A 21,673-nucleotide genomic window follows, 5' to 3' on the forward strand; every position below is an offset into this window, starting at 1 on the left:
CGCAATTTAGCCTTACTTCTGCTTTGCGGAGAGGCTGTTTCCCCCTTCTAACAATATAATACTAAATGCAATTTAGCATCATGGTCAAAGTGATCGTGGCCACCACATTATCATTACAAATTTAGCCAATGGATTGATTGGGATTTGTACTACTGGCAGGAATACATGATATCTGATTTAGAAAAGAAGGAAATGAAACTATGTACATGTAAATTTGCATCTCCCCCGAGAACAAATTTTGATCACAAAGCTTCTCTCTAAGACAAACATCTTTTCTAATGTTCTTCATGCCTCTCATTTCCAACACTCATGAAGGGCCAATATTACACTCAATTGGGAACATTCACTACGAAAACTTGTCATCTCTCTTTGGCTTTGCATACAGTAGAAGATCAATTCAGGTCTGCTCAACAGAATCTACACATTTGCCAACTCTTTGAAGCTCTTCTTCTCACACCCTTGGTATGAAACCCAATGAAGCCTTAACCATGGCGTTTGCATTGTAGCTCTTGCACCCAAAAATGCTTAGCAAACCCCACCAACCTTTCTCTCTTTTCCCACTTCTATCTACCAATTCTCTTCTATCATCTGATCGGAATGTCTTCGCCGGACGCTTCAAGCTCAGTCTCATCTTACTATCACTTAGCTTGCTCTGCCTCGTCTTGATATCATTGAGCTCCATCTCCATTGGATATCTTCCCACTCCAAATGCAAACAAGTTCCATCTCGACTTCGACGGACTTGACTGTAATGATACTTTGTTCATCGGAAAATCATATTTATCCGCGCCTTTCTTGTCTGGCGATCGCTCTAGAAAAGTATTACAAGTTCTGTAACTCTTTTTTCGTTGCAACTTCACCGAAGAGCTTCTTAATTTGTTGAAAGAATATGATTTCCAAGGGAAGATGCAGCTTTTCTTGGCGTCTTTAACTTTACTGGTGTTGTCTGAGTTCTGTTCTTTCTCATGATCTACATTTTCCCCTTTATATGAAATGAGCTTTCCACAGAAGATGATATTATCTTTAGGATAAGCAGAAGCAGAAGAAGTGAAGTCTTCACTGATGAATTCAAACAAATCTGGATCAAGAGAGGAGCTTTGATCTTCTCCGGAGAAGTCATCCCAATCAGAAGCTGCTTCACTATTCAATGGTAGATCACAAAGAGAAAGTGCTTCATCATCATCATCATCATCAAGTTTTTGTAAGTACTCACAGTTCTCTTTCACTGGCTTGAGATTCCATGCTTTTGCATCCATTGTTTGACAAGAAAACAAAGGCAAGAAAGAGTCTGAATAGCAATAGAAATGAAAGGAAAGATTTGGGTTTAATGTAGTTTGATAAGAGAGACAACCTCAAGAAATCACTAATATATACAAGTAGCTTATTGTTTATTTAATTATTTGAATAAGGATTTGGTTATGGAGGGTGGCTTCTAGAGGAGGATGTAGAGAGAGAGAGAGAGAGAGAGAGAGAGAGAGAGGATGATTCTGTTTTGCTTTCTAGAAGAGCAGGCGGTCATAGATTGACAAATCATAAAAGGGCTTGATTTTTAGTTATTTTTCTAGATGGATTAATTAATTTAAAGGATTTTTTCTTTTCACTTTAAATTGTTTTTTGTCCTTGGTTTTAATGGGTTGGCCGATTGCTTAATTAATGCTTGTCTAATTTGGAGATCCATGTAAGAGATGAGGAGGCTCATGATAGATTCTTCATGTTACGTATATAGGACTGCCTTGACGCACTCAATTAGGTGCATGATTACTTAAGTAATTAAATAAAATTTTTGTTTACATCCGATTTATTATAAATTCAATATATATAGATATAAGATATAAATATATATAATAAAAAAAATTTTTAATTGTATAAATATTTATAAATACTCAATTAATAAAAAATTATGTTCATGTATTTTTTATATAAATTCATTATAATTTTAATTAAAATGATGATCGGTAATTGACTGAATATATATACCTAGATATAAGTAATAATTATTTATATATTTAATGAATAAATTTATCATATATTTTATATTTTAAATTCATAATGAATTAAATTTAAACTTCCGCGTTAAACTTTTCTTTCAATATTTTCATTTATTAATGTTGCTAGAGAATGGCTCAACAAGTTTTTAATGATATACACAATGTTTATGAGATTTTTCATAACTAAATGTGATTCAAAATCTTGTTCTAATTTATATAATCTATGATCTATGATGCCACTTCTATTCAAGTACCATTTGATAATAAAAATTTAATGCTATATGCTTGGTTGAAATTAAGAATTTTAAAGTTTCAATGGTTTATTGATTGTTAATTTATTTATCTAGATATATAATTAATAAATATTAAAGTTATAAATGATAACAAACTTCAAATGGATTTGTGATTATATTATCTTACAAAATTTGCCACTTACATTCAAATGAAGTTTTATTTATATTCATAAATGCAATAATATTCAAGTGATCAAGTGCCTGTGTGAGAGGTTAGGATTCAAATCCTTATCTCATTTAAAAATATTTTGAAATATTAACAAAATAATTGTAATATATAAATATAAAAAGTCATTTTTGATTGACAACACATAAAATTCATGAAAAAAATTGTCCAAATCCATGAAATTCAAAAAAGTAATTATAAGATTTTAATTCTATAGATTTATATAATAACATTTGTTTGGTATGTTATTTAATTCTATGGATTGAAGGGTAATTTCAATATAATAAAAAATTGTAGAAAATAATCCTCATTCATTCCTCCTAACTAAGAGGATTTTTGAATAGGGTTCAATGGGAATTTGAAGATTTCAATTAACAATTGATTTTATACAAATTTATAGATTCATTACAACATAGCCAAACATTATAATTAAAATGGTACCTAACTCATTAAATCTATAATTCAAACTAATCAAATAATTAGGTAAGCATTGACTTTTTAAGTATAGGACTAGATAATTCCTTGCCTATGGTCATGATAGAAGGAACTTGAATTAATTTCAAGTCTCTAGAATATAATTTTCTTTCAAATCTAAGAACCAAAAAAGAATAATTAAATTAATTTTTTATTGTTAAATGTTGCATTTTTTCAGAATTTAAAAATTAGCATTCAAATGTTTATTGGGTTATTATATAATTTTTCAAATACTCAACTCTCTAACTTTAAAAAAATAATAAAATTCTAAAAAAATAAAGACCATAAAAATAAATAAATAAATATATATATATATATATATATATATATATATATATATATACACATACACTCAAATTCGTGACATCATAATTTTACAAGATAATTTCAATACTATTAAATTAGAATATTAAGACTCCGTTTGTTTTACGTAAAATGTTTTTTAAATTTTCCAGTATTTGGAACACTCAGAAAAATTAGTTAACGAGCTGGTCAAAGAAAAAATTAAATCATTTTTAAAGAAAATGACTTCATTTTTTCAAAATAGAAAATCATTTTTTATCTTTTAAATTTTGATAATTTTATTAATATATATATATATGTGTGTGTGTGAAATAAACACATACTATTAAATTAACATTGCAATCAAATAATGAAAAATATTTTTATGGAAAATATTTTTCATATATAAATTTTTTTTCTGTGAAACAAACGGAGTCTAATTATAATAACCACATGAAAATGAAAGGCGAATTTAATCTCAAACATTGTTGGAATAAATAATAAATGGTAAGATAAATTCAAAGGCGTCCAAATTCTAGAAGGTTAAATTGGGATTGAATTTATGTGTCAGCTAAATAAGAAATTTAACTTGTAAAAGTCTTAAAAACTTAATAATGGAAAACAAATGTTGGGTGTTTCCATAAATTGGAATTTTTTGGTTCTTCTTGTTTTCAACTATGTAATAACATCATAGTCTTTATTTAATTTCCACGAACAATTGAGCAAGAAGAAAAGAAAATGTGCACAGGCATATAAAGAAAATATCTGCATAAGAAGAAAAATAAGATGTGGAAGAAGCAAAGAAAGCAGAAGAAATATTTCATTTTAATTACAGTAGATAGATACAATTCACTATTATAATTTTATTATGTTTTTTAGTCTAATATATTCTAACAAAAAAAAATTTTAATCTAATATATTAAATATTATCAATTATATTAATATTTCTTTCAAATAAAGTTTTTATATATTATTCTCTGGAGGACAACAGTTTTTAAGATAAGATTTAATATTTTGACTAGAGTTAAAATATTAATTTTTTTTATTTATAATATTGAAAGTATAATTATTTATATTAATGTTTAGAAGTTGAGAAAGTGGATCATAAAATATTACCTCTCTTAACTTGTAAGGTAGTATTTAGCATTTTAACTAGAGTAAAAAAAATAATAATATTACTATTTTTATAATTAATAACTATTCTAAAAATTATTTTTATGAACACTTATACTTTAAATAACTATATAAACAGTTAGCTATTAATAGCTAATAGTTTGTAAAACAACAAATAATTACTATAATAGTTAATAATTACTATAATAGTTAGTATTATTGAACAGACCTTTAATATAATTGGCATTTTAGTTTAGAGAAAATTACTATTTAGTATCTATATTTTAATAAAAATAACTACTTGATTTCTATATTTTGAAAATATATTATTTAGTCCTTATATTTTACTTTTATTAATCTGTTTAATTCCTTTATTAATTTTTTTTATTAGTCAATATCAGTAAAAACAAATATTTAATCCTTATTTAAGTGAAACTAAGTCATTATATTTTGGATAAATACATTTGTTAGTCCCAGTAATTTAGTTCTATTAACTATTTAGTCTCATAATTATTTTTTATACTTAAACTATCATAATTCTCTCCCCCTTATTTCTTCTTACCCTCTCTAATTTTTCTCTCTCTAGGTTTCTTCTCTTCTGCACCCACACCCTTTCTCCCTCACTCTCTGTTTGCTTTCATCTTTTAATAAAAATAATACAAATTATTTCTAAGTAATCAAGAAAAATTGAATTGGATGAAAATATTAGAATGATTTAAAAAAAAAATGTAAATTCAGATTTAATATCCACATAGTAAAATTTTTATTTTCTATCTAAGAATATATTTTTCAAAATATAGGGACTAACTAATTAGTTCTACTAAAATAGAAAGACTAAATAATAATATTTCAAAATGCATAAATCAATTAATATATTTTTCCATAAAATAGAGGGACTAAATAATAATTTAACTATCATTGACTAATGGAGAATTTGATGAAAAAACTAAATAGTTTAACAAAAGCAAAATAAAGAAATTAATTAAATAACATATTTTTTTAAATATAAAGATTAAATAGTTTGTTTCATTAAAATATAAGAACTAACTAATAATTTTTTCTTTAATTTAATAGTAAAGGTTAGTATATTTAAAAATGGACCAAAGTTTCAAATAATACCAATGTAATTACTCCATTGAATACTTAAAAAAAAATAATTCTAAAAAAATACTAAAAAAGCATTTAATGTTTTATAACTTTTTTTAAATATGAATACAATGTAATAATGATTTTTCTTAGCATCTAGTCTGATTTGATTATCACATACTTATAAACTTAAATTTGAGTTCTTATTCCTTTAATTTTTTTATTAAAAAAAAAACTTTTCTATGCACTGATGATTCAAAAATTAAATTTTGTAGTAGATGATATATGTATTTCTATAACTAAAAGTAATTATATATATATATATATATATATATATATATATATATATATATATATATATGTGTGTGTGTGTAAATTTAGAATAAATTATTAAAATTATTGTAAAAACTATAATTGTTTGTGATATGTTATTATATATTAAAAGTAATATTTAATTTTCTTATTATATATATTATTACATGACTTTTTTTTTAAACATAAGTAACCATAAAATCATTCAATCACTCATTTCTTAATTATACCATTGCGTAGTCGATTTTTTTATAACGTTGATAATAGAGAAATCTAAAAGTTTATATAAAATTACATCTTTAACATTTAATTAAGTGTCGATCTAATCAGATGTTAATTTATTAAAATTGGTTGCTAATAAATTTAACAATTGATTCAGTTGGTTGCAATGAAATTGATTGCTAATCGATTAACATCTGATTAGTAAATTGATTGCAAATAGCAATTGACAATTGAATCAGTTGTTAAAATAATCAAATTTAAAAAAATAAAAATTTTAATTAAAAATTATTGATTACTACTTACAATCGATTTAGCAACCGATACATAATCTATTGTAAAAAAATTAGTATCTTTAGTTTAGCAATTTTACAATTATTTTATAAGTTAATTGTTATTTACAAGTAATTTAATAATCGATTGTAGATTGTTAATTTAAAAAAAAATTAAAATTTTAAATAATAAATAGAAATTCTCGTAAATAAATTATTTTAAAGCCTATGAATATATAATATTTTTTTAATCAAGAAAATAAAAATATCTTATTAATTTACCTTTTATTTTTACTATTTTATATAAGTAACATATGATACAAGAATCATAGGTTGAGGAATAAATTTTGCATTTATTGTAAGGGAAGGATCATATACGTGCATAGTTATAATAATCAATCTCCTTTCATCTTCATTCTAATTATTAAGATATATAATGCATAGAATTCAAGAATAGGACTTTTTAACTCATTCATAAAACGACTTTTAAATAGGTTTAATTTAATAAAATTTTTAATTATTTTTTTAATAATATTTAAGGTGACAATATAATATTTTTTAATCAAGAATATAAATATATTATTAATTCACCTTTTATTTTTACTATTTTATATAGGTAACATACCATAAAAGGTTCATAGGCAGAGGAATAAATTTTATATTTTAATAAATTGATTGAAAATGATTAAGCCAACTCCCTACTCTATCACTCTCATTGACTGCCACTTGGCTAACTATTGAATGTTCACTTTGTTATTTTAATCATTAAATTAAAATTTATCAATTCATCAAATCAAACAAAAAATTATGATAGAAACTACTTTTTTTTTTTTTTTTAATTCAATTAAATTCTAAATATAACTTCAGTTTTATATACACACATACACGTGTAAGACTTATAATACAAATATATATGTTTAGATAATTATTGACTAAATGATACACCTATTACATTTATAGGCATATATCCAAAGCTATTTAATTAATATGGGACAAGTTTAAGATTAGAAGCGACATATAATTAATATATGATTTTATTGACTCACAGATGCAACTCAAATTAATTAATTAATTAATTATATATATATATATATAAATAAAATTTATTATATAAATACATACGTTCAGTAATTGCTATCTCAATGCTATTTAAATAAATTCAACCTTGAAGCAAGTACATAATTGAACTAAGCCTAGATTAGCAAATAATATTATTCACTTGGAGAATCAGGTTCCAATCTCCATTTTTTTTAATTCTCTTATTAACAATAAAAAGAGTAAATAATTGAAAAAAAAAATATATAAATACCTCTTAAATAGATTATATAAATTCATTATATATATATATATATATATATATATATATAATTTTAATTATAACTCAAAATTCAAGAAAAGAAGAAATAAATAAAAAATATATAAGTAAGAAAGACTATCATACTCATTGTCTTTAAATTTTAAATTAATGTAGTGTCAAAGATGTATATATAATCTTTGACAAAAAGGCAATTGCAAAATCAGAAAATAATGTTAGGGGGCAAATATTATAATTTTTTTTTTTTTTTGCCTCTTTTTAGAAATGAGTGTTCACTTTTTAATAGAGTTAAAATAGTAATTTTATGTTTTGAGAAATTATTTTCATAAAATACTCATCAATAATTTTATTTTTGTTTATAATATTAATTTCTTAAATTTATTAACTTAATATTTTATTAGTTGACAATTCAAACATCCACATAATTATAAAAATAATAATTTTTAGGAACTTGAGTATTGAGGTTTTAGGTTTTATTATAAGCATAATACCATTATGATTTGTTATTTGGATGGGTTGAAATGTTTATCCAATTATGAGTTTAAATAAGAAATTGGACCAACAATTGCAAAAAGAATTCTTCCAAAATATTTTAAACTCTCTAAATTCTAACATGAATAAAAAACAAAGTTTAAAATTTCCCAATAAATGGAATGTAAATATGATATGAATTTTAAACTATGATTAAATAAAACTCAAATATCCAATCATAAAATGTATAATGTACATTTCAGGTCCAATGGCACTTCACTTGTGACCAATTTGTAATTTACTTTTCTTTTCATTTGCACTTGTAGAATATGCAATTCAGCCAAACTCACATTATGCAAAAGTATACTTGCTACCATTATCAATAATGTTAACTTTTCATTTTGTCACATGCTTTGATTTTATTTTTATGTTCACACATTGACAAACAACTGGGGGAAAGCATTTGGTTCAAACCGAACCGAATTAAATTGAATCGAATTAAATTATGAAAATTAAATTATATATTTTAGAAATTAAATCGAACCGAACCGAAATAAATGAAAAATCAAATCGAACTGAACCGTTATATTTCGGTTTGATTCGGTTCAAACCGATTGGTTTTGATTTTTTTTTAATTTAGACTTGATTTTCAAGTTATTTGGTCTAATTTTGACTTTGGTTTGAACCTAATAACCATTAATCAATGAAATTAAACAATTTATATATATATATAATTAAATACAATTCATAAATTCTACATAAAAATAAATCAATTCAAAAATTAATTCAGTTTGATTTGGTTCGATTTGAAAATATAAAATTACTATTCAGCTCGGTTCGGTTTAATTAATTTTTTTTCTCTTCAAAATCGAACCAAACCGAAATAACTGAAATTTTTATAATATAAAATAAAATCGAACCAATTAAATTTTAAAACTGAACCGATCGAACAAAATTAATTCGATTCGATTTTTCAATTTAAACCGAAATTTGCCTGCAAACAACTACCACTTTTTGTCTTTCACTTTATATATATATATTATGAACTCAAGAACAAATATAAATATAATTATTTATATTACAATTTTGAGCAATGAAAAGCCACCAGACTCCAATAATTAAGCTACGTAATATGATATAATTTATAATTCTCATTTAAAAGATTCATACAATCACGAAGATCCCTCATTATTAGCTTTAATTAATATCAACCTACCTAAAATATTATTCACATTTAAAATATAAAATTTTATAAGAATTTAATTCAATTGATTTCTTTTTTTTTTATCAATTTTTATATTTATAATGAAAGAATTTAATTCTTTTTAATTTAAAAAATTTATTTTTAAAAAATAAAAATTAAGTATAATTATGTGAAAATTCAGTAATTCAATTGAATTTTTTAAACTCGTTTAAATGTGGATTCCTTTTTTCAACTTAGTCATTAAATAAAACAGTTAGTATTAATGAATTTTTGGTTAAAATTTTAACTCAATAATATTAAGATTTAATATGAATAAATTATTTATATATTTTAATTAATTAATAATTAAAGAAAATATATAAAAATAAATAAATAACTGTTTTTTATTAATTTTTCATGAGTCAAGACAAAGTTTTTTTTGGAATCAAGACAAAGTTAAATAAATTAAAATGTTAATATAATTATATTTTATTAAAAAATATTTTTATTTATTATTAATGAGTCCATGTTTTATCAATAGAAAAAATATTTTATAAATATAAGAAGATAAAAAATTTTTGCCCCACTATCCAAAAATTATAACGGTGAATAATAATATTGTATCTATTTATTGTAAATAAAATTATTTCTTCTGCCTTCTTTGCTTCTTCCACATCTTATTATCAATATGTTCTTTATATTCTTGTGCATTTTTTTTTTTAATTTTTTTATGGAACAGCCAACATTTCTTTTCCATTAAGTTTTTAAGACTTTTACAAATTAAATTTCTCATTTAGCAGACACAAAAATGCAGTCCCAAAACGATTGTAGAATTTGCGTCATTTAACCTTCTAGAATTTGACACCTTTGAATTTTTTTTTATTCCAACAATGTCTGAGATTTGCTAAAATAAAGAAAAAAAAAATAATGTTTGAAATTAAATTCACCTTTCATTATCATCTCTTTATTATTATTATTATTATATGTGGAGAGGAAGAGTCTAAGCCTTCCTAAATCAACATATATGTAATTACAATTGGATTATGTTCATGCACTACTGCTAATTTATATATATACCTTAAAAATAGCTTTATAAGAGTATGCCACATAACTTAATAAGAGTGCTTGAGAATTGACATGTGATATAGCCTCTTTTTTCAATTTTTTTTTTTTATATTTTTTAACAAGAATTTGCCACTAGCTCATTTCTTGTTGTAAATTAGTTATATGAATCCTTTGAATACGCAAGGGCAGAATAGACTTTTGATTCTTTTCTAGATCATTCATCTAAGCTATATATAAACTCATCAATTATTCAATACGATACACAACTTTTCCTACTCGTTTATATTTATCTAAAGAATTTCTTCATGGTATCAGAGCACAACCTGTGTTACTGATTATTCTTCTTTCTGATCAAATCTGATATAGGGACTCACCTTATAAGATCTAATTTCCAATTTTTTTAGTTTCCTCGCTCAAGCTTCTAAGAAATGTCTGAAGTATTGAATATCGGTAGTAACAGTCAAGCTACTAGAAGAGGGAAAGATACTCTTTATCTGCATAATTCTGACCACCCTGGTATGGTACTTGTACATAGTACCATTGACTGGGAAAAATTATCTATCATGGAGTAGATCCATGATAATAGCCTCACAAGCCAAGGATAAACTTGGCTTTATTGAAGGAAGCTGTGAGATGCCTACTGTTGGATCTGCTACTTTTGACAAATGGAAGAAGGTTGACAGCATGGTGACTTCTTTGATCTTGTGTTCTCTCTTAAAGGAACTTGTGGATGCTTTCATTTATACTTCTTCTTCAAAAGATTTGTGGGAAGAAATTAAAGGGAGATTTGGTCAGAGCAATGGACCACTCCTCTATCAGCTAAAAAGAAAGATAAGTATTCTAACTCAGGGCAATGCATTAGCTGTTGTGTATTTTACTAAACTTAAAAAATTATAGAATGAATTAGCATGTCATAAACCTTTACCAGTGTGTAAGTGTGGAGCATCAAAATCAATGGATGACATGCATAATGAAGATAAACTCATGCAGTTTTTAATGGGATTAAATGAAACTTATGATCATGTCAGGAATCAAGTTCTTTTGATAGATCCATTGTCTAGTATAAACAATGCATACTCAATGGTGTCAAGGGTTGAAACTCAAAGAGAAATTCACACTGATGCATCAAAAGGATTTAATTCTGCCATGAATGTTAAAGGGCAATTTCAGAAATTACAAGGTAAAAAGAAGGGGTTTGGCAAAAAGGAAAATAGAACCTGTGACTATTGTAATGCAAATGGACACACCAGAGAAACATGCTTCAAGTTACATGGTTATCCAGAATGATTCATAGAATTCAAGTAGAAAAAAGGCAAAGGCAAAGGGAACACAATAGCAAATGTATATGAGAAAATATTGAAATTAAGAGCAAGGCAGTATACAAGATTGAACCAACTGGAGTTGATTGGGCAAACATGATCCAGTAGGGAATAGCCAAGTTCTTGCAGAACCAACACCCTGTAGTAAATGATGCAAACTATGTTGATTTCATGGCTTTGCAGGTAAAAAACTAAGTTCCTACTCTTCTAGCTGCCATGGTGATGATGACAATAAATCAAAAATAGATTCTGGAGCTTCAATTCACATGTGTGATGATTTTACTCTATTTCACAATCCCTCAAAATTAAATAAAAACAATTTTGTTACACCACTAAATGGAACTAAAAAACTTGTTTTCTACAGTGGAGCCGCCACAATTAACCCAAAGCTAAAACTGTCTAATATCCTTTATGTACCTTGCTTCAAGCACAACATATTGTCAGTAATTGCACTAACCAAAACCTCCAATATAATTGCCAAATTCTTTATTGACTATTGCCTTTTGTAGGACCAAGTGACTAAGGAAGTGGCAGCAAGAGGAGAATCACAGGGAGGACTATACATAATAAATTGGTCTTTTGGATATAAGTGTAGTCATGGAATTTCTAGTACTAATCCCTGTTTCTAAAATTCATTATACCAAGCCTATACTTCAAATGAATGAGGTTTACCTATCTTCCATATCATCTAATTCCTATGAGTTATGGCATTCCAAACTTGGACACATATCTAGCACAAAATTGTCTCATATCACCGCCATCAAACCAAAGAACAAAAGTTCAGGAAGTTTGTGAGGTATGCCCATTTGCTAAACAACAGAGGATTAGTTTTCAAAATAGCAAAATAACTACATAGTCAACATTTGATTTGATTCACATAGATTTATGGGCACCACACTCAGTGTATTCAATTTCATAGTCAAAATTTGTTCTTACCATTATTGATGATTTTTCAAGGGTTACATGGACATACTTATTGCATGACAAAACTAGAGTCGATAACATCCTTCATGAATTTTTCAACATGATAGAAATCAATTTCAAAAACACAGAAAGTGAGGTCAAATAATGGTACTGAATTCATAAACCAATATTGCACTGCTATCTTCAAAACAAAAGGAATTTTACATTAGAGAACTTGTCCTTATTCTCCAAGGCAAAATGGGGTGGTAGAAGGAAACATAAAAATTTATTGCAAGTGGCAAAAGCTTTGATGTTTACATTAAAATTACCATAAAGTTTTTTGGAGGAAAGTATTTTAACTGCTACTTACCTTATAAATAGAATGCCAGGTACAGGTAAAATGGAAAACACCCTATGAGGTTTTATATGTAAAATTCCAAATTACAATCATTTTAGAGTTTTTGGTTGTTTATGTTTTGCAACTAATATTAAACCTTATAAGCATAAGTTTGAGAAAAGGGCTCTTAAATGTTATTTCTTAGGATATGCTTCTGATTTAAGGCTTACAAATTATATGATTTGCAAAACAAAATAATAATTGTTTTAAGAGATATGGTTTTTTTATGAGACAAGTTTTCCATATTCAAGTGGGACTATTGAACAAACAAGTGAAAATGTCATTCCTCTGCCCATTCTTGAAAATGAATCTGTCACTCCTCAACCTATTCCTCTACAGTTAGAAGAGACAATAAGAATTACTACTACATCAATTACCACAAATACTGATCCTTCTACTACATCTCATTCTGATATTATTCAACTGCATATAACTCCTAATATGCCTTTCGGAAGAGGCACAAGACCTACTACAAAACCTAGATGGTTGGATGATTTTGTGACACACATGTTCAGGAAGATAGTCCTACTGTTGTTCCACTTGCTAGCACTTCCAAAGACATTACAAGTATCATAAATTCACCTCGTAAACTTCATTTTATTTCTCAGCCTGAGTATAATCATGATTATGTGAATTTCATAGCAAATGTGTCTATAATTCATGAACCACAATCTTACCATCAAGCTAGAGAGGAATAAATTGGATTATTACTATGAAAAATGAATTGGAAGCTTTAGAGAAGAAAACACTTGGGTCCTTACCACTCTACCACAAGGCAAGAAAGCCATAGCTTCTAAGTGGATTTACAAAGTAAAGTATAACCTAGATGGTACTGTTGATAAGTACAGGGCTAGGTTAGCTGCAAAGGCTGTAGTTAATTAGCAAGAATTGACTGCCATGATAACTTTTCACCACTAGCAACGCAGGTCACAATCAAACTATTCTTAGCCATAGCTACAAAATTTAACTGACCTATACATTAGCTGGATGCTAAAAATGCATACGTACATGGATACTTGGATGAAGATGTATATATGCAACCACCAGAAGGGTATACTAAAGCTATTCAGGTACAGGTGTGCAAATTTTTAAGAAGTCTTTATGGCCTTAAACAGGTAAGAAGACAATGAAACAAGGAATTAATAAGCAAATTGCATGGGTTTCATCAATCTGCATTTGATCACTGCTTGTTTACTAAAGGTGTTGGACATAATATTATATCCCTAATTATCTATGTAGATAATTTGTTAATTGTAGGAGTAGATGAACGACAAATCTCCTTAGTGAAAAAATTTCTTGATGAGCAATTTACAATCAAAGACATAGGATATGCAAAATACTTCTTAGGACTTGAAATTGCTATATCAGAAAAGGCAATGTTCTTAAACTAGTGTAAATAGATCATGGATATTCTCCAAGATGTACGACTACAGAAAGCTAAAGCTACTAATTACCCTCTACCTAAGGGAATCAAGCTCGACAATGACACTAGAGAAGTACTATAGCAACCAAACAAATACAGAAGGCTTATAGGGAGATTGTTATACCTGGGACTTACGAGACCAGACATCTCTCATGCGACACAGAAACTAAGCCAGTTCATGGAAACTCCAAGGTGCCCACACTGAGTTCCATGTCGTGAAATATTTGAAGGGTCGTCTTACCAAAAGTTTATTCTTCCCCTTCGTAAATGATTTGAAACTTTGAGCTTTCTGTGACACAGATTGGGCACCTTGCCCAGTGATAAAAAAATCGACAACAAGATTTTTTATCTTCTCAAGACCCTCACTAATATCTTGGAAAGCAAAAAAGCAATCCATTGTAAGCCCCTCTTCGGCTAAAGTAGAGTATAGAAAAATGGCCATGACCATTTGTGAATTACAATGGACGAGCTACCTCATTGGTGATTTTGGATTGAAGTTATCTCTCTCGATTGCTCTATATTACGATAACAAAGTAGCATAGCATATAGCAGTTAACCCGATCTTCCATGAAAGAACAAAACTTCTGGAGATTGATTGTCATGTCATTCGTGATAAGTTGAACAAAGGCTTTATCACCACCATGCATGTGCCGTCACGACATCAACTAGCAGATCTTTTCACCAAACCCTCATCCTCTGTTTCGTTCAACGAGCATTTATTCAAGATGGGCCTTTATGATTCTCATATTCCTCCATTTTGAGAGGGTGGGGGAGAGGGGTGGGCTGATAGTTATTTTGCTAATGGGTCCAGCAGACCCAGCCCATCCGCCATCCACAAAGCAAATTAATTGACAGCTACTAATGGGCCAGTGCTAGTAACAGTTCAATAAGTTTGGCCCATCATCTATTGACAGCTGCTCTTGTTGTTTAGAAATCACCTGAAGCATTCTGGAAAATTCTCCAGAAATACCAGCTCATTTCTTGCTGTAAATTAGTCATGTGAATCCTGTAAATGTGTTAGGGCATAATAGACTTTTGATTCTTTTGTAGATCATTCATCTAAGCTGCATATAAACTTATCAATTATTCAATATAATACACAACTTTTCCTGCTCATTAGCTAAAGAATTTCTCCAAGCAATTTTCTACTGAAGCTATCTGATCTTGGCCCTACTCCAAATGGCATATCTAGTCTATTAATTCCTGATTAATCAACAACACAATTAATTAGTATATTATAATCATATGCTAAATATGATTTTTTCAAATCCAGCAAGTAGGTACACAAGCCATAAAAAAATAATAATAAAATAAAATAAAATTTTAATTCTCGGATCAGTGTATTTTGCATATAGTCAATCTTCACCTACTCGAGATCAACACCTTCAACTGACCAACTCAACGTTGAGGACTGCCAAATGAAGCACTAACCACACCATTTGCTTGGTGACTTTCACACACCAAAACCCGAAGCAAACCCCACAAATTCTTCACTCTCTTTCTTCTACCACTCTTATTCCCCATTTCACTTCTATCTTCACGCTGAATTATCTTCTCTGCTTGCCTCTTTTTTTGCCTCGTCTTCATATCTCTCAGCTCCATCTCCATGGGAAACCTTCCAAACAGAAACCATCTTGACTTCGACCTTTTTCTCAAAAAATCATACTTGTCAACTTCATATCCTTTACCGGTTGACACTTTATGTACTGGTAAAGATTTGCAAGTCTTGTAAGATTTTTCTTGCTGTATCTGCTTGGATGAAGTGGTTCTTGATGGGATGCTGAAAGAGCGTGACTTCCACGGGAAGATGCCTTTTTTCTTTGATTTGGGGATGAAAATTTCTGGGTTTTTTGCTCTTTCATGATGGGCTACTGTTGGTTCTTTAGGAGGAATGAGTTTCCCACAAAAGATGATATTATTATCCTTGTGATAAGTAATAGAAGCACTAGAATCTTCACTGAAGAACTCAAAGAAATCTTGATGGTCAAATGTTGAGCTTTGATATTCTTTGGAGAAGTCATCCAAATCAACAGAAGAATTGCTGTTTAAGGGAAGATCAGAAAGTGAGAGTGTTTCTTCTGCATCATCAAAATCTTCCCTGTAAGGACTGTTTTCTGATACTGCACCAAGGATAAAATCTTTGGCAACCATTGTTGAATTAAAAAATAAAATAAAAAAAAGAAGTTGGTGAAATAATTGGACAGAAAAGGAGAGTAAAGGAAGGAGAGCTTGATAAAGGAATAGTTTGTTTATGTATTCCTTGTGAGAACTGAGAAATTAAATGAAGAGAATGTGCTAAGAATTTGAAATATATATACAACGAACTCACAAGTTAAAATATATTTTTCTTTTCTCTTTTCTTTTTTCTTCATTCTTGTTAAAGGTTTCGTTATGAGGACGGCTTCTAGATGCCAGGAAACAATAAAAAGAGCAAAATAAATATATTATCATTATTATTATTAACTTCTGACCAATAAAATTAATTGATATTATTTTTATTAACTCTGATTTTTTTTAAGATTTTTTTATTACAGTAAATTGGTATAACAAGTCAACTTTTATGCTAATCGCTAGTACTACGCTAATATTGGCCAAAGGCACACGTCAAGACTGTTTAAAAAATTCAAACCCTCCACTTATCAAATTGCCTAATCCTGATTTTTTTTTTTTTTAAAATCTTATAGTTCATAGATAGTCATTAGGACGGCTTGAGTGAACTTTTAATGTGATTTGGAACTCAATTAATTGGGTTTAGATTTGAAGTTGAAGGCTCTCAATTGTTTATATGAGATTGGCGCTTGGTGATATGAGGATATATACAGGTAGGATGGTGATGGGCCAAATATTTTTGAGCATCCAATTCCATTGAATCTTATTAAAATAGGTTTAAGACAAATTTAAATTTAAAAATAATATTTAATTTGGGTTTGATTTTATATTAAGTACTTATTATCGATCTTCTTTATATAAACAATTAATTAAATAAAAAATATTTTATATTATTTAAATAAATAAAATTTTAATATTTTATATAATTATTAGAATTTTAAAATATAAATTATTATTAAAAAGGTTTACTTTTTCTGTATTTTAACATGTTTAAACGTTATTAAGGTATTAGAACACATTTAAATAATTTATAATAAATTTTAATTAAATTTAAAATAAATTTAAATAATAAAAATTATAATCGATTTATTCAAGTTCGGATTGATTGTCGGTATCCCTAAATGTTAGAGTAAATTTGAAGACGCTAAAATCTCAATTGTTTATTTACCTGTTAGGAATTACTGTTAAAATTGCTATTGAGAAAATCACTTTTTTAAATATGTTAATTGGAGTATATTAAAAAATAATTAAAAATTAAATTTAATAAATTTTAATCATAAAAATATTAAAATAATTAAATAATTTTTTCGAACTATTTTTTTCAATAATATTTAAAATGATATTTTTATTCAAAAAAACAGTTTTAACATTCAGAACTGAATGCCAAACAGGCTGTGATATAAAGTTGGCCATTACATATGCAAACCGCGTTGGAATTTTTCTTGCGGACTGTTTTAGTTAGAGAGAAAATGTTAAAGTCTTTGGTGATGAATATTTTAAGTTTCTTCATCTTTTACCAAATGTAATGTGACCGTTAGAAAAATAATAATAATGGAAATTAGACTGTTGGTGAATAGATGTCCACTTTCTTACCTAATTTTACTCCCATTTCTCTCTTGGACCTTTTCATTCATTAGTTTGAATTTTTCTTTTCTTTCTTTTCAATTGTTGGTCATTCACTGCATTGAATTTTATCTTAATTTGATTCAATTAGTCACATATAATATACTTTGATAATAATTAAGTAATTTAAAAAAAAAACTAAGGCATAATTTCAAATATATATTATGTAATTTCACTACATATTATCAGAGGTAAACATTTGATTAATCAAATTAAATTGAATAAAAATTAAGAAAAAATCAAAAATAAAAATATTCAATTAATATAATATATATTATTATTAATTAAATATTAATAAAAAATTTAATTTTTTTCTATATAGAAATAATTCATATATTTATTATGAATAATTATAAATTAAATATTATTCATAAATTATAAAATAATAATATATTATTAATAAAATTTAATTATTTAAGTTAATTCAATTACCAAAACAAATAAGTGAATTGATAATTAAAGAATAATAATTTTTAAAATTACTGAAAATTAAATTAAACTCATTTTCATTAAATAATTAAATTAATTGAATTGATTCGGTTATTTAGTCATAATAAAATAATGTACACTTCAATATATTACTTCGTTATAATATATTTCCCTTTATTTAATGAATTAAATATAAAAACAATATATTTTGATTAAAAAAAAATCTCTTAATTGTCGATGTGTGATATTACATTTTTTATTTATTTTTTTTAAATAAAGACAATTTAAAAAAAAAAAAACAAATAAATATGGACTTTTGTTTTTTCTTGGATATTGACATTACTAGCTAATTAATTTAGTGATCAATCATAAAAATGTATCATGAAATTTTGGTGTGATTTACTCATGAATCTTTTTTTTTTTTTTTGTAAAACTTAATTCTAATATTAATTAATAAGGATTAAAGGACACTCAATTTCTAATTAGTAAAGTGCTACAATTAATTCCTTTTTTTTTAAATTGGGTTAGCCGCGTAATATTTAATTAATAAAGACTTTTCTTGTAATGCTAAATGTCATAGGTTTAAGAGGGATTTTATCTTAATTTGGTCAAATCAATTTATAAATTTTATAAATATATTAATATATTTATTTATAATAATTTTTAATCTTATAAGTTGAACTTATATTCTAAAAGAAAATAAATTGAAAGGATAATTTTTATTTTTGCGTTTATAAGTTATATATTTATAAGCTAATTTGATCAATTATTATACTATATTATTATTATTTAATTATTAAAATTTCATCATAAATCTTATTTAATGACTTTTTAATCATTTTAATAATAAAATATATATATAAATTATTTTTTTCACTAAATACATCAATGATTTATCAATTACCTATAAGTGTTTTATCTAAACACATAATAATTTAAAATTTTAAATACTTATAAATTTAAATTAACTTATTAAAGTTTATAAACTAATTTTTATAAGTTAAATTAAATATTCTCTAAATACAGTCAATCTCATAATTAGTGTTATTTATTTTATAATTAATTATTAATTAATTTGCATACAATATGTGTTAGTATTAATTGAAAATAACGATTACATGTCACATGCTTTCAAAATAATAATAATAATAATAATAATAATAATAATAATAATAATAATAATTACATGTCACATCATATATTTAGGAGAGGCAAGAAGGAAGGATTTAATTTTCTTCAAGTAAGCCAAACCTAATTTAGAATTTAGTCAAATGTTGAAATTGCTCAAAAAGACGAGTAAATCAAACGGTAAGAGAAGTCCACACATAGAAAATAATCAAACCACTTTGAAAAATTTAAGAGTTTGTTTTATTGTGTTTTTGCCTTTCAAACTCATATATTTCTTCATAATTCAAGCGTGAATGCCACTAAAAAAAATAACAGTGAATGATAAAAAACAGCTGGAAATGGCATAAATATTTTAATATTTATTAAATATTTAGAATTTCTTTTTTTAAATTATAATGCAGTGTTGGGAATCCAAATCCCACGTCGAAAATGAACAAAAATTAAATAATGAATATAAATAGTTGTGTTACACTATAAAATTTGATAATCATTTTAATGTTTAATGTAAATTAATCACTTATATAGATTCGAATTAAAATGAATTAAAATGAATTAAAATAATTTGATTAGCACTTTCTATTTGAATTTAACATGGCATTATAGTTTGAATTGGGTTGTGGGTTTCAGCAATATGTAAAGCTGTATAATTAGATGCATACTGAGTTAATATTAATTTATTGTCAAATAATAATTATGTGATTGCACTTGAAGGGATAGTACAAAGAATTCAGGTTTCACATCGATAATCAACAAAAATTAAAAAATAAATATAAATGATTGAATTATAATATTACATTAATTAATATTTTAATATGTGACATAATTTAATTATTTATATAAATTTGAATTAAAATATAATTTGATCAATTATCTCTTGGCTTTTGTGAGGCTAGCTAGGTAATTAAATTGTTCATGTTTAAATGATAGGTCGTGTTGACTATTGACTATTGATTAAAATTTTGTTGACCATTCGTTATGATTGAAGCCCATGTCGTATTTATCAAAGTTTTTAAATTTGACTACTTTCAATAGAAAAAAGTTTTTAAATTTGACTTGGTCATTAAATTGGTAAAAATAAATAATTAAAAATTTTAAGATTTAACTATAATTAAATAAAAATAATTAGTTTAATAGTAAATATATATTATAAGTAAATAATTTGAAAATAATTTATAATTAAAATTTTAAATAACAATATTTTATAATAAAAAATATAAAATAAAATTTTTCATAATAATAAATTTATTAAAGCAACAGCAAACTATTCATAAATACATCCACTTGACAGATAGACTAAATATTTAAAGTTTATTTACTAGTAAACAATAGGGCATTTGGTCTAGTGGTATGATTCTCGCTTAGGGTGCGAGAGGTCCCGAGTTCAATTCTCGGAATGCCCCCAGCTTATTTTTCCAATAATTTTTCATTTTTCATATAGCCGCACCGCATCTTCTCTTCATATACACCACTATTTTGTCCTTTTTGACCCTTAATGGAAACATTACTTCTGCTATTATGTCCTTTTGTGAACAATTATTTCTCATGAGAAGCTTAGCAGAAACGCAACATCACCTAGAACCTCTGCGTCCTTTCCTCTTCTTCTATATATGCATGTTCATGTCAGGTTTGCTGTCACCCAGCAACCATTTTCATTTTCACTCTCCTTTCAACCTGAAATTGACCAAATGGAAAATACCAAGAATCTCCATGACATGGAAGATTTTGATTTTGATGATGATGAAGACGCCCTTTCCTTATGTGACCTTCCACTCTCTCACCAAGAAACTGAATCCAACACTTCTCTTTATGAACAACAGCGCTCAGATTCTCACCCTGATTTCTTCTTCGAGTTCTCTACGAGTCCATGCTCATCGGATACTGACTGCCCTATACCAGATTCCTTACGTGACCTTCCACTCTCTCATCAAGAAACTGAATCCAACACTTCTCTTTATGATCAACAACGCTCAGATTCTCACCCTGATTTCCTCTTCGAGTTCTCTAAGAGTCCATGCTCATTGGATACTGACTGCCCCACACCAGATAACATCATCTTCTGCGGGAAAATCTTAAGCTGCAAAAATGAAGAACCTACTAATAATAA

General features: G+C 26.5%; 1 protein-coding gene, 1 long non-coding RNA gene and 1 other non-coding gene across 3 annotated transcripts; 1 reads left to right on the plus strand and 2 right to left on the minus strand.

Moving 5' to 3' along the window:
- Window positions 1-451: 451 nt before the first annotated feature.
- LOC110670424 (uncharacterized) lies at window positions 452-1,255 on the minus strand. The gene has a single exon (XM_021832469.2). The coding sequence runs from the start codon at window positions 1,253-1,255 to the stop codon at window positions 452-454; it is 804 nt and encodes a 267-aa protein (XP_021688161.2).
- Window positions 1,256-10,429: 9,174 nt separating this feature from the next.
- Window positions 10,430-15,001, minus strand: LOC110651939 (uncharacterized). The gene is made up of 2 exons (XR_009143040.1): window positions 14,405-15,001; window positions 10,430-11,696 (listed from the first exon to the last, which is right to left on the minus strand). It is a non-coding gene; the product is annotated as an uncharacterized LOC110651939 (long non-coding RNA).
- Window positions 15,002-20,897: 5,896 nt separating this feature from the next.
- TRNAP-AGG (transfer RNA proline (anticodon AGG)) lies at window positions 20,898-20,969 on the plus strand. Its single transcript has one exon. It is a non-coding gene; the product is annotated as a tRNA-Pro (tRNA).
- Window positions 20,970-21,673: the final 704 nt, after the last annotated feature.

Source organism: Hevea brasiliensis, chromosome 14 (assembly GCF_030052815.1).
Source record: "Hevea brasiliensis isolate MT/VB/25A 57/8 chromosome 14, ASM3005281v1, whole genome shotgun sequence".
Taxonomy (NCBI): Eukaryota; Viridiplantae; Streptophyta; class Magnoliopsida; order Malpighiales; family Euphorbiaceae; genus Hevea; species Hevea brasiliensis.

Coding starts and splice junctions, on each gene's coding strand:
- LOC110670424 (XM_021832469.2), bottom strand. CDS start 1,255: ATGGATGCAAAAGCATGGAATCTCAAGCCAGTGAAAGAGAACTGTGAG.